The 15,534-nt window shown below is 38.1% G+C and overlaps 1 protein-coding gene across 1 annotated transcript in view; it reads right to left on the reverse strand.

Moving 5' to 3' along the window:
- The window catches only part of hepacam2 (HEPACAM family member 2), an 89,258-nt gene that overhangs the window by 21,889 nt on the left and 51,835 nt on the right, over positions 1–15,534 (reverse strand). Inside the window, exon 4 of the mRNA XM_028817094.2 lies at positions 11,121–11,414. Coding sequence (XP_028672927.2) covers positions 11,121–11,414 — 294 coding nt within the window. The remainder of the gene's footprint in view (positions 1–11,120; positions 11,415–15,534) is intronic.

Genomic DNA, 15,534 nt, shown 5'->3' on the forward strand with positions numbered 1-15,534 from the left:
CTCATTTCCCAGTTGAGCCAAGGTCAGAGAACCTACATCCTTGAATTGCATAAGCAGGTTTGAAAATGGATGGACAGATCAATTAAGTAAAAAAAGCATCTGCTTTCTAAAGTTATTCAAGCATCTTGTTAGGGCAAAACATAATTGCATAGAGATGTTTACAGCTCAGGGAAAATAACCAGGAAATGGCTGAAGGGCATAGGAATGGGCAGAAACATAATCTAATAAGTTCGCAAGAGTCATAAAACCAAATAAAGTTGTCTAAGCCAAAAACACAAAGCTAAAAATCATAATCGAGGAATCAAATTGAAGTCGTTACACAGGTTTGTTGTATTTGCCCCTAACTAAAACTAATACTTGCCAAATGTTTTTAAAGAAATTATCTTACTTTTAGATGTAAGGGGTACATTTGCTGGACTGGCAATGGACATAGTGACCATAAACAACATGGCTGTGGCCAATTAAAAACATTCATGAAATGGCAGAACCTGAAACAAATGACCATTCACAAAGGTGCAAAACTGACGTCATTGTCAGAAAAATACAAAGAGAAATATTCATTAAATAAATCCAAAAATGAAACCAAATGATTCTAAGAAAACCTAAACATTGATTGATTCACTCCTTATCTATCTTTTCATGCATTTTATTAGTCTGATATTTTTTCTACAAAAATGATGTCACTGAAATTTTGGTAGATATAATAAATAAATAAGAAGAAAAGTTTAAAGCAAATATTATCTATGTACTCTGACACATGGAATCTAAATGCAAGATTGGAATGTCGGCTTACAAAAAGCAAATTCCAAACTGAATTTGGGTTTACTGTTCTGCCTGCTGTGGTCAGAAGGCAGTTGTTTTTGGACCAGAAGGTGAAACATACTCCTAATAACAGGTCGAGGTCAATAACCAGGAAGACAAGTGTATCAAATAACTAAGACAAATCACTAAACTAGAATTGTATTCAAAAGGAGAAAGCACTGTAATGTTTTAATAGAAAGGCAACACAAAGAAACACACTCGCAAAGACTTTTGAAGAATCTGTAATCTTGGATAACCAGAAAGTGCACAGCATTGATTTTTAAATGTGGATGTCACACACTGCTCTATGGCAACTACTTGTCAAAATAAAACAAAATAGTGTTGGAAAAGACACAATTTATCTTTAACTATAAGAAAATAAAACTCCATATTCATATAAGAAATGGATCCAATAACCCAAAAAGCATCTTACATGAGAAAAAAAAATAAAACCATACACAATTCATTACAATAATGTTGGCACAACATTCTCATCATCTAGGCAATGTGCAGTAGCACTTAAAATGTGTTTGAAATGTTAGCTCACATTGTAAAAGCTGTAGGGTATGAATTAATTACCCTCTCTTAATAGATTCCATTAGTCCAACCATATTTGGTATCTAGTGTGCAGTTGTGGGTTTTATGCAATCAAAAAGAAAAAACAGAACAAACAAGTCATGCAGAGAGAAGTGCACTGCTAGACTAAAGAGCCCCATGCTACTTAAAGATCCTCAGAACAAACATTACACGTGGACTGAACCAGGTTTTCAAACACAAAGGAACCAATATAGCTCATTTACAAATGGAGTAAGCTAGAAGTCTTGGTTTATAGGAACAGGCAGGTGTTAAAATACTGGAAGAATCAATCAGAAACACAACCATCAAAACTATCCATCCATCCATCCATTATCCAACCCGCTATATCCTAACTACAGGGTCACGGGGGTCTTCAGGAGCCAATCCCAGCCAACACAGGGCGCAAGGCAGGAAACAAACCCTGGGCAGGGCGCCAGCCCACGGCAGACCATCAAAATTAGAAATGTTAAATTAAATGTCATCATAAGAATACTATTAAATTAACAAAAACGTTAAGTCTAATTATTTCAAAAAATAATATATACAGTATTTTGGATGCTAAATGCCCAGATTCATCACATGAGGCCGTTGTCTGGTTGGCATGGCCCACTGACATTGGCCTCTTCTGTGTAGAATCCAAGCAGACTACAGAAAGATTCATTGTTGTGCCTTTACAAGTAAAGCAGTCAAAAATGGTGTTGCATATCCATATGAGGAGTATGGAATGGAACCATGAAAAAGCCAGAGATAGAAAATTGACACACTACAGAGGCTAGAGAAGAGGGATAATAAGCAGTCTACAGTCATGCATTTCCACCCAATTCATAAACCAAAGTCTTAAAAATCAAGCCCAAAATTTTCAAGAACCATACATTAACATTAATTTATTAAAACATTCATTAAAAATGTTTTCAGATGGAATCCGCAAGATTATATATTTTTCAGCCTAAATACCACCTGAACTACAGCTGTGCCTATGACATTATGTAGACACATTCCTGGCGATAGACGCCTGAGTCTTAGCAAAATAGTGGAGCCTACTAAAAAACAAAATTGTGTCACTAGAGAGAAGAAAATATAATGATCAAAATATACTACAAGTCCTCTCACAAAACTAAAGCACAAAATGAAAATAATAAAAATATAAACTGCATGATCTAATACCTAGAAAAACATGTGGGGTCAGTTGTAGTGTGTTGTGAGCTGGGGATGATCCTGTGCTCATCGGGTCTCAGTAAGTACAGAAGGTAACAGAGTTAACCATCGAGTTTGGCACTGTGGCAGTGTGGCTAAGAGTTGTGGACTAGTAGAGGACCAAGACCAAGATCAAGACTAAGGCTAACTGCAGATGCAATGTGCTTCTTGGAGTTGGAAAAGGGGTAATGTTATAAAATTCTGCACGCATCAGACAGACTGTTATGACATGAAAAAGCATGAATATACCATTAAAAACATGGAAACCATATTTTATATTTATATTTGGACTGATGTATAATGTGATACTGAATCAAATATATTTATCTCAGTGCCATAGAAAAAGACAAGACAAGATACATGGAAATATTCATATTGTGTGATAATAAGGAACTAGCCAGGCAACCTGTCAAAGACAGGTAATAGAATAACTTAAAAATATTTGCAATCTCTTGCCCTACGTGTATCTTCAGCACCTTTTCCTCTTTATTCATGTGTGTTTGAACCTCTCTTCACTGATGTTCCATTTCTCAAGTGTGTTCCTGTAAAGCATCCTTCTCAAATTCTGTCATTGTTTTTGAGGCACCTTTCTCGCCTCCTATCCATTTTAATACTTCCCATCCTTGAGGATGACTTTCTCAGCATGCCTCCTACTCCTTTATTCCTCCTTGTGTGTCTCACACTCACACATTCTCTTGTGATTGTGTCATCAAGGCCAAACTGACCAATCAGACTGCTCTAAGGGACTGGACATACACAACAACAACAACATTAATTTAACTTATATAGTTCATTTTCATGCAAAGATGTAGCTCAAAGTACTTTTACAAGATAAAAACAATCAAGATTAGGCAGTAATATTAAATAAGTAACAACAAAAGATGGTAAGGTTAGATGGCCAGTAGGACTGAAAAAAACAAAACAAAAAAACTCCAGTTAGGCTGGAGAAAAAAAAAACAAAATCTGCAGGGGTCCCAAGGCCAAAGGTCTGCCCAGCCCCCACTGGCACACACAGACCTTAGTGTTTTATTGTATAGTAGATAGAACAATATGGATCAACACACATCACTGTCAATGGCACATTCATTTGGAATGTATACATTTGGAAGCAACAGCACCAGCCATATTCTAATGCCTTGTAATTGCAATTCTGCAGTTCATCTGCTTTAATACAATATTTAGTTGTGCAGCGCTGCTTGGCCACAAGTTCAGAAAGTGTGCTTTGAAAGTTTCAGCCAGTTCCTCCAAAGTGTTGTGCAGATGTATGCTACAACTGGGAATCCCAAATCAAAAAAAAAGCACTTCCAAAAAATGCTCACTAGAGGGGGCTATACCAAAAAAACCTGGCTAGATAAACAGGCAACCACAGAAACTTTATACAAATAAAAAGGGTTTATTTTCACAAAAAAATGCTCTGTAATCCTATGACGTGAGTACAATGGCAAAATAGAGTTGCCTAAACTGCAAGGCAATCCAGGCAAACTAAGTCCGAAATCACAAATCCAGAGAATGGTCAGAAACAGAAAAAAAGGAGAATCAAAAATCCATAAACTAACAAAAACACAGCAAAACAAAAGAATTCCCCAAAATTCCCTAGCTCATTTTAAATGAACTGCGAGGAACTTTGGGAGATCCTCCAGATTTATAGGGTGGCGGGTAGCTCCTGGTGGTGATTGGCACCTCTTGGGGAACCAACCACAAAACACCGAAAACATAACCCAGGCAGCATACATACAAAAACACACTCAAAAGCAAAGAATATTGCTAATAATTGGCAAAAGTAATTAGAAATATATAAATGAAAGACCTGTGTGTGTGTGTGTATGGAGCAGTCTGCTCTGCTCACGCTCAACCACAGCCACTAGATGGCACATGCATGCACCATAGTAAAACTGCAAGGGATTCTTTGGGTTGGTTTTTGTCCCGAAGACCATACGCTGCTAGTATTAACATAAATAAAAGAATCAGAAATATACAAAACAGACCTAAAACATGAATTTGAACCCTAGCCTTTGGGGCGACCACGGCTGAAACACAACAGTGTTGCTGTGGGTGTCCCTTAGATCTGATACAAAATCTCCCATAATGTATTTTATAGAGGTTTCACTCTACCGTGAAGTTGGTGCTGTGATGAGACATTCTTTATAAATACTGTTCCGCCTCTGACTAGGTATTTTATACACTTTGGTCACTTATGAATTCATTTAGTTATAAAGTAAAACTGGGCAAATAATGAATGACAAAGATAAATTCTTCTGTATTATGTATATAACTGAGAAATGAGTTACTGAGGGGTAACTATGTTTGAGATACAATTGTCTTAATTTGTACCTCTCGTCATCATTTCTCTATAAGGATTTCAGGACTATTTCATATGCTTAAAATGAACGTGAAGACCAGGACCACCAGATTACATAAAAGTCCGTACCGACAAGCATTCAGATATATGAATTTATTGATCTCAATTTGATTAACATATCTCAGAATTTTTTTGGTTAAACTGTTTGTTTGGATGGTATTGGGGAATGTCTACAGTTTGCCTTGTGTTGTATGTTTAAATTGATGTTTTATTTGTAGGACCTTAATCAAATATAACTTGAATTATATTGTTATAAGTTGTCACAGACGGCCAGGGAACCTTGTCCATCCGGGATGCCTTCTCACTGAGAGTGTCTAGAACAGTTCCTCCCCCGGGATGCTAGATGGCAGCCCCCATGGGTTGCAGTGGTGCCTTGGACTCCCGCAGGGCTTCATGGGAGATGGAGTTGGATGGGTGCCGCCAGGGGGTGCTGCAGCTGCTGCTGAGCCTTGGAGAGCAGCTCTTCCTCCACACCCGGAAGTACCTGGAGCATTTCATTGTGCCTTATAAAAGGAGCCAGCAGCCACTATTTGGTGAGCCAGAGTCGGAAGAAGGGAGACAAAGCTTGCCGAGGAGGAGAAGTGGAGGAGAAAGACAAAGGAGAAAGACAGTAAAGAGTTATGCTGTGCTTGGACTGTGTTGTGGGCTCGTAGGAACGGGGAAGATGTTCTCCACGAGGGAAGAAAAAGGAAAATAAAAGCTTGTGCTTTTATAGGTCTGTCTGGTAAAGCGCCATCTATTGTCACAAACTATAATTTAAAATATTCTTAATAAATTAATCTACGTAGAGACTTCATCCGTGCTTTATTGTTCAAGTATCAGAAATTTTTTAAATCTAAAATATATTGATATTTTTTATACGCCCTCACCCTGAGTGCCCCTGACATTATGGCTGAGTACAGGACAGGGGTCTTCACGTACAATAGACCTGAAATAAAAACTTGTGTGTCCAAAACAAAGCCTCCTAAACCCCAAACTCCAGCGGCAGTGGCTCATTGGAAGCCATGCTCATTTTGGTAATAACCACTCCCAAAACCAAAATGAGAGGGAAATAAATCAACAATGAATCATCAACTTACTTACTGTGCAATAATATCTAAATGGGACCCTGTAAAATAGCATGGCTTTACAGTATGCATTTGCATTAATTTGTAAAAATGAGACCTAAGGAACCATTTGGTATTATTAACAGTAATTGCTTAGTAACAGCACCTGGGTTAATGAAAGAGGAAAAACAAGTAGTGCTAAAATAAAACAAAAAGTGCATCCATTATTGCAGTGCAACTCAGCGAGTTGCTAAGATCATTGTGTGAATGAGTAATCAAGACTAGTCAATTCTGTGGTAACCAGGAAATACAAATTCCAGCATGAGCAAAGTAATTTGCAGTTAGGTCTTTATTTAAGAGTAATGAGCTGTGTATTGTAGCAAAGAAAGATTCTGGCTCTGTCCCACAAAAACAAAAAAAAAAAATGCAGAAACCTTATAATAAAGCATGGATGAAGTCTCTGCATAGGGATAATTTTACAGAGTGATAGCTGTTCTCAATTCAGATTCTACAGACAATGACCAGAATTGCAGCCAGCAGCATTAGCCACTGTATTACCATTCTCCCCTATGGGTGGGCTTTTAATATAATCAGTTTTGTCACAAAGGGGGCCTTACACTTGCTGAACCTGCATGAAATTATGTAATAACTAACATTTTCCAAAAGTTCTCTTTGTTTCATGTAAAAGTATTTCATATGTGCTGAATTCAAGTCCAATAATCTCCTTTCTATATCCCCTAGTTCACAAAAACCTGCTCTGATTTTGTTTCATGCTCTATATCAGACTTTCAGTGATTCTGATCCATATGTACATGCAACTTGGGTGTTTGGTCACCCTAAACTGCTTTAGCGAGAGTGTGTGTGTGTGCGTGTGTGTGCGTGTGTGTATGTGTGTGTTGGGCTGAGCATTTCCTGCTTTAGACAGGCTAACCCTGTCTGACAGACCTTGGTGCTGAAAGACACTCTGGCACCCTGTGAAGGAATAAAAGGCATAGGATAAAAAACAAATGAATTAACGGCAATGCACATAACCATGCTATGAGCATTTTTGGGAAAAAGTGAAGCATTCTCATTTTAAATGGGTAGTATGACGAAAAGAGATTTGTTTTATTACTTCAAGAGCCTAGTCTTAAAAGTTGAGTATCTTTTTAGAGGAGAAATGTAAAGATCTGAGGCCTCATGTATAACGTTGTGCGTAGAACTCACACTATAACATGGCGTAAGCACAAAAGCGGAAATGTTCGTATGCACAAAAAAATCCAGATGCATAAATCTGTGCAAACGCCAACTTCCATGTTCTTCCGCTACATAAATCCCGGTTAGTGTGAAAAGTAACGCACATGCACGCACCTGCTGTCCCGCCCCAACTCCTCCCAGAATTACACCTCTTTGAATATGCAAATCAATATAAATAGCCCTTAAGCTCAGCGTTCTGTGAAAAGACAATGGCAAAAGCACGAGGGAAAATAGAAGAATTTCAGTGAATACCAAGTGGAGGCAAGGAAAAACGTTCTATTTGTTGGTTTAAACAGTGGTATAAACAACAAAAGGAAGTTGATCGAGTGACATAGCGTGTCGGAGAAACTTGAAAGCTCAAGTTCACAAAGTCGCACAGTGCCCAAAATAAAAAAGAAGTCACATATCAAAGTCGCCATGAAAAGGCAAGTCGTAGTCCACCGTCTGAGTGTCATATGAAAGCTTATTAGGGTACAGAGAAAAAAAATAGGCATACAGTGGGAAAAAAACACGAAATGTCAACTTTAATCTTGAAATTTCCACTTTAATCACGTAGTTTATTTTGTCATTAAAGTACAACATCATAAACTTAATCTTAAAATTGTTTAATGTCCTAGTTTCTCAAATCCCATCGTAACTAAAGTAGCACGTTAAGTGCTTTGTTTTGTATTTGTTCTTCTTATGAGCTCTATGTGTGTGAATCACTACGTTCTTACGGGCTTTCTCTTCCTCCAACAGGACACAGAATGCATTACATTCGTAATACTACAGCTCTCTGAATAATTAAAATACTGAGATGTATACGTGATTTTATTTTCATGATGAAAGGAGTTAAAGCATGTTATTAAAAATGGGGACACGGTGGCGCAGTGATTGTTCATGTCTCACGCAAGATGCTTGCTGCACCGTGCGCGACCTTCGATGAAATAATTTATTGCAGCAGTACTGTCTCTTTCAAACATACTAACCCACAATTTCTGTCCTTCCTTTTCTTTCTCCAAATACCCAATCACCACACAATCAACTCTGTAATAGACGTTAAGCCATCTGTAAACTTAGAACGCTGATTCTTCAAAACTTTTAAGGAACATTGAAATATCTTCGTAGCACGTGTTTAATTATTCTATCCATCTATCCTTCCAGTGTCGCACCAGCCCCATCAAGAATACAGCGCAAGGCAGGAACAATCCGTGAATGAAGCACCAGATCCTGACTAGCGCAGTGACACAGTGTCCTCACATGTTTAATTATTAACAATATAGATTATTTAAATGAAGTAAAGTTTTATTTGGAAAATATAATAAACATATTTTACTGCATTTCATCTTAACAATGATATCGTTATCATATCACGTGCTTTATAAAGTGGCTCAGGTTGTGCAATATTATAACTGTATTGCAAGTTTACAGTGAGGTAATTGCACTTATAAGTACAAAGCATTCTACAAGGAGCACCTGATGGACTGATTGAGTGCGTTTATAGTTCTTGGGATGAAACTGTTTCTGAACCGCGAGGTCAGTACAGGAAAGGCTCTAAAGCGTTTGCCGTATGAGAGCAGTTCAATAGACAACATGGCTGAAGCAGCGTGTGCTAGATGCTGTATACCGATAATTCTCTTTCCGATCAGCTGCTGTAGATCTGTGACTCACCACTCAGATACAGTGATATAAATACTCCGAGTGGTGCAGTGAGAGTAATAAGGAAAAAGATGATCCGCTGTGGCAACCCCTAAAGGGAGCAGCTGAAAGAAGAAAAAGAAGGTGCAGTGAGAGTAACAACGGTAAAGCTTCTATAGTATTTGGAATACTTTGGCTATTCCGTGGACCATTATATTTTTACAGGTTAATTACAATCAGATGCCTTAAACTAATAAACAATATTTGGTTAATTTTAGTGTATATGATAAAGCCACGTCAGGGATGTGGATCTAAAAAAGAAAGGGTAACCACACAGGAACAGTAGCACTGCTTTGACGCTGGGTGCCGCCAGTTTGCAAAACTGAGTGGAGAACTTGCGTACGCCAAGGTTGGAGCTACCGTGAAAATGTGCGTGGCTTTACGCCAAGTTTAGGTTTTATACATCGCGATTTGATTGTGGAAACGTTCGTACGCAACATTTGTGTACATATGCACCGTTTATATATGAAGCCCCTGGTGTCCTAGCAGGGCCAGATTGACATATGAAGTGGGAAAGCAACCCGACAGAGGTGGTTTTATATATATATATATATCTTCTTATATAATACGCTACCGTGGTTGTCCGTTTGTCTGTCCAGGATTTTAAATCACCTGTAGCTCGCAAACCGTTTGAACTATTGACCTGAAATTTGGTCTACTATCCGCTTTTGGTGTGTTGATTGACCTCCAAGGTTTTTCCTCTTTTTATTTTTATTTTATTTTATTGTAGAATCAACTCTCGGCAGCAGCCAGCAGGGTGGCTGTGTGCCATTCTCATCCCTACCACCTTCGCTGTCACTTTCCCTACCTCTTCATATCTTAAATCATCCTTGAGGCAGATTGAAGACTTAAGTGCAAGCTTAAGTGAAAAATTAAGGAAAACGTACTAAGGAATTGCAACATAAACACTGACTTAATCAGTTTTAACGCGAAAAGATGCCAACGAAAGAAAAGAAGAAGCGGACCACTAGGGTGGAGAAAAGATGAGCTGCTCAGGAAGGAGCAAGCGCATCAACCTCTGAGCAAACAAATGGTAAATGTACAGAGAAAGAGTATGAAAACTATGAATGCTCAAGTCAAGTGCATTCACAGCACGTTATCGTGCAGTATGCCGTTACTGGTACAGTAATCCCTCGCTATATCGCGCTTCGCCTTTCGCGGCTTCACTCTATCGCGGATTTTATATGTAAGCATATTTAAATATATATCGCGGATTTTTTGCTGGTTCGCGGATTTCTGCGGACAATGGGTCTTTTAATTTCTGGTACATGCTTCCTGAGTTGGTTTGCCCAGTTGATTTCATACAAGGGACGCTATTGGCAGATGGCTGAGAAGCTACCCAACTTACTTTTCTCTCTCTCTCTCTTGCGCTGACTTTCTCTGATCCTGACGTAGGGGGATTGAGCAGGGGGGCTGTTCGCACACCTAGACGATACGGACGCTCGTCAAAAAATGCTGAAAGATTATCTTCACTTTGCTCCCTTCTGTGCAGCTGCTTCGTGAAGCGACATGCTGCACGGTGCTTCACATTCTTAAAAGCACGAAGGGCACGTATTGATTTTTGGTTGTTTGTTTTTATCTGTCTCACTCTCTTTCTCTGCTCCTGACGGAGGGGGTGTGAGCTGCCGCCTTCAACTGCTTTGTGCCGCGGTGCTTCGCATACTTAAAAGCCAAACAGCCCTATTGATTTGATTGCTTTTCTCTATCTCTCTGACATTATCTGCTCCTAACGGCGCACTCCTTTGAAGAGGAAAATATGTTTGCATTCTTTTAATTGTGAGACGGAACTGTCATCTCTGTCTTGTCATGGAGCACAGTTTAAACTTTTGAAAAAGAGACAAATGTTTGTTTGCAGTGTTTGAATAAAGCTCCTGCCTCTCTACAACCTCCTGTGTTTCTGTGCAAATCTGTGACCCAAGCATGACAATATAAAAATAACCATATAAACATATGGTTTCTACTTCGCGGATTTTCACCTTTCGCGGGGAGGTCTGGAACGCAACCCCGCGATGGAGGAGGGATTACTGTATATAATAAATATATATAGAGGTATATTTATAATGTGTGATGTTATTTTTAATTGAATGTGTTTTTTAATTAGATTATAACTATAAATATTCCTATGACCGTAAAATGGATTAAGTGGGCATGATAATGGATTAGCTGGTGGACATTTGTAAAGATAATTAAATTTAATTAATTTAGAAATTAAAACGCAAATAAATACTTACCCATAAAAACAATTATAAGAGTAAACTGAGCTTGCTCCTCCTTCTTGGTGACATTATTGTAAGCGTGACACATGTATTCCTCCTTTTGTGCAATGTCATGTGAGTTTATGAGAAAATTGGGTCCAGTTTTAATTTTCTCAGTTTCATTGTTTTGTTTGCGAATCCACACATAGGTGTTTGGTGGGTTTGAGTCAGCAGAGCAATGAAACAAAGTGGGCTCTCCTGCATGAACTGTAAATACTTTATCCGTTTTCAGCCCCTTATCAGAATTCACAGTTAGGTTATAGGGTCCATCTAAAAAACATACAAAAATGCATATATAATTATATGTATATATAAACTTTCCATCTTGTTTACAATTAAAAGTAAAAAAGTGTATACAGTAATGGATTTTATACACTTAATGCAAGGCAAGATAAATTAACACAGAAATGAGGTTAAACATCATCAATGGGGTTAATACAATACATCGTTATATAGTATGACTACCTAAGTGTTCTTGTTTTTTTAAGGAAATATATATATTTATGGTGCACTGCTATTATGCACATACACACAATGACAGAGTCAAAGGAAAACAAAAGTTCTATGAAGCCAATAACCAGGATTTATTACAACTTCTGCAATACAACTCTTTAGTCTTCAGGTCATACTCTATGTCCTTCAATGTCAAAATGGATCTTCTCCCATGACATTTGCGTTAGGCGTCTTAGGTTAACTGGCACCTCTAAAGTCTGCACATGTGAGTGATTGTACTCCTTAGTGTGCCTTACAAAAGAATGTCTGTTTTTTTTTTGGAGCTGGAGACAGATTTTCATAAGATTTTCTTGGATAGACTCTGGCCCTAATCACACTACAACTGGAATAACAAGATGTAATAAATGGTGAGATGGATATTTTTATATATACTGAATTGCTACAACTCTATTGCATTTCCCAATCTCATGAACATGTAACATGTCTACTTCTTTAATGTGAAATGAAAAATGTTCTGCTCATGGACAGTTTGCTGAAGCATGAAAAAGTGCTGAATGGCAGATTCAAAGTCTCAATATGCAGGTTATCCTTGTCATGGAAAATACTACATGCCAGAACAGTGAGCTTTGGCAGTACCATCAATAAATGCTCCTTTGTGCCTTAATTAAAAATGAGACTTATTTTCCAAACACACTGTTTCAATTCAAACTTGCAGGAAGCCATTTAAAAATGTTAAATAAGTTTCTGAACTAATAATAATAATAATAATAACTAAGGGGCTGTTATGGAGATGGTATATAGAATAAAGAGTATAGAGAATGTGGGGCGTGGGAGGAAGATGGTTTGGTGCCTAGTTATTACAGATTGAAAGCCAGTTACTTGAGTATTTCACTACAACTGTCTATTTAAATACCAATTTATAAAATGCAGTAAAGTAAAAGTAGAAGTAAAAGAGTAAAATCTAATAAAACGCAATAAAAAATAAATAAAAAATTAAATTACATTAATGCTTTGTTAAAAACGATATTATGAGTTACCGTATCCTCTAACTTACATTCTATTTTTGTTGCTTTTTTGCATTTCTGTTCACATATTGTTTGGGATATTTTTCTCTTTTTCATTTATTGGACTATTCTCTTTGTTCTTGATTTTTATTATATGCAGCCCTTTTTTGTTCATTTTCTTTTTTTCAATGTTCTTTATTAGCTCTTGCCGGTCTTTTTCTTTTGCGATCTAAAATTTTGACATTCTTGAATGGATAATTTGCTTTTCTACCTTGCCACTATAACCAACTTACATTGAAGGGTTACACTACTCAGAATGCTTTACATAGTGCATGAGAGGCCACGTCATCCACCTGTAATGTGTAGCATCCACCTGGATAATTTAACGGCAAAGACTTTTGCACCAGTACGCTCACTACTTATTGGCTGTTAGGTGGTAAAGTGGTGACAGAGAGATAGCCAATTAGATGGTGATGGTGATTAGGAGCCAGAATGACTAGGCCATGGAGGGAAATTTAGCCTGGGCATTGGGATATGCCCCGCTCTACAGTACACAATTTTCGTCTCTTTATGAAAGATGCCCAGGGATCTTTTATGATTACATAGAGTCAGGATCTTGGTTTAACATTTCATCCGAAGAACAGTGCCATTTATATAGCATAGTGTCTCCATCACTTCACTGGGGCATTGGAAGCCACATTCAGACCACAAGGTAAGTGCCCCTTGTTGGCCTCACCATATCTCCCAGCAGTAACCCAGGCTTTTTCCTAGATGATCTCCCATCTCACGGAATTCACCCGGCCAGGACCCCTCCATATTGGAAGGACTGGAGAGAGAACGTGCGTAGGGCATTATCTCTCCCGGAGCACTAAATGACAGCCCCCCTGGATTGTGGCAGTGCCATGGTTTCCCATAGAGATAAATGGGAATTGGAGTTCTGTGACTCAGCCCTGTTGGGTGAGAGGGTGCTGCTGGAATTGGGGAGCCCTACTTTGTGGTGGTGAATCCTTACCCAGAAGTGCTCATTGGCCAAGCCTTCATAATACTGGATGCACTTCTAGGGATCACTTAAAAGGAGTTACCTGCTACTACTCCAGGAGCCAGAGTTGGGAGGTGGAGGATGAAGCTTTATCAAGGAGGCATGGAGGAGGAAGCAGACAAAGAGAGAAAAAGAGAGAGAGAGAGAAGAGAAGTGCTGTATTGGTGCTTTGACTGTGTATATTGTGCTTATTGAACTGTGCTTGGTGCTGCATTTGGGTTAAATGATTTAGCAAGCATTTCCTACTGAAATAAAGCCCCTGTGTGTTGCCGAACTTGTGCCTGGGATCTGTTTGTGTTTGGGTGGCTGATGCGCCCCATGTTGTCCACATTGCATATATATATAAAGATATAACATAATGAATTATTAAACACAATGAAAAGGAAAGAATGTACAGTAACTCAAAGGTTAACTAAATGTAGCTTAAACCTGAAAAAGCAAAAGGTCTCTGCCTCGTCTTAGAGGAGCTACAAATGTAATTTTCCAAGGTTAGGACAAGATAAATGAGTAACGAACACCACTCCAGAAAGTGAGGATAAACTGATAGGAAAGCCCATCCTATAAACTGGTGCTCAGATTAATGGGAAATTCCGCTAAACACCTCTCTTAACGAAGCAGTGTTCAGAATAATGGGAGAATCGTCATGAGTCAGAAACTACTGGCGGCATTAGGTGATTAGAAGAGGTGATAAAGTTCTTCATATTAAGAATCAGATGTATTAGATAAGGTGATGGAATTACAAAAATATAAAAAGAGGAGATGAATTGTTTAATTGTTGCTCACTCCATGGACTGAGACATTTGTGCATAACACTATAAATAAATTATTCTGCATTCTCATTTGGACTCCATAACTGCCTTCTTTGAAGATAGGGAAAAGTTTTTTCCATGACACTATTCACTCATACTTTTAAATCTAAACATAAGTTATCGCTCCCATTCTTTTCAAGTTACGCTGCCTACCTATTATCGTTCATATTCAATGTAAATTCCTCATACTAACATACGAAGCATTTATGGGCATTGTCACTTCTTTCTTCCTGTTATTCTTCTACCTCATTCACCAGCTCATTCCCTCAGTTTTTCTGACACCCATCTTCTCTCTGTGCCCTACTCATTAGTGTCTATAGTTGGTGTAGGGTCATTTCATGTGGCTACTCTCAAACTGCAGAACACTCTTCCTCAAATCTCTCCACAACTGCACAAGTCTTTCCTCTTTGAAGTCCAGTTTTAAAACATATCTATTCACCCAATATCATCACACCTTGATTAAGATCTAACAGTTATTTTTACAGTTATTTTTCTGTTTGCAGTCTTACTGCTTTATAGTTTACCTGTAAATGTCAACTATAATTTTTACTTTGTTATATTTGTGTTATCTTAAATATTTTGGTTTTACTTTGCCTTTTTACAGGCTCTGTCAGGCATGTCAGACTCTCCAGGATGAGAGGAGGCACTATTACTAACATTGTCCTTCTCTCCCCGTAGCACTGAGAAACTGCCCGTCCATAAGAATCCTGGAAGGAGGTGTCATTTGACTCCAAGACGAGCTGCTGAGGTGAACTCTTCTTACAAACTGACCTCTCAAAGAGAAGAAGATTCTTTTGTTATTTTGGCTTGAGATACAGGGCAACCATGCCAAGATGGGCTTTACTTTTGTTTATTTTTTTTTCATATTAAGTGGGATGACCTGATTGGCACCCCAGATTTTGATCAGGCAGTCTGTTGTTCCTGCACCCGGCCACAGGCACTATATAAATTGTATTTTTAATAATAATAATAATAAAACAGGATTGTTTCTTTTTTGGTTTGAAAGGCAAAGCATTCAAGATTCATATTAAACAACAAAAGTTGGTGAAGTTTCCTTCCTTAATGAGTGAGCAATATGTAGTTAA

The sequence above is a fragment of the Erpetoichthys calabaricus genome, chromosome 13 (assembly GCF_900747795.2).
Source record: "Erpetoichthys calabaricus chromosome 13, fErpCal1.3, whole genome shotgun sequence".
Lineage (NCBI taxonomy): Eukaryota > Metazoa > Chordata > Cladistia > Polypteriformes > Polypteridae > Erpetoichthys > Erpetoichthys calabaricus.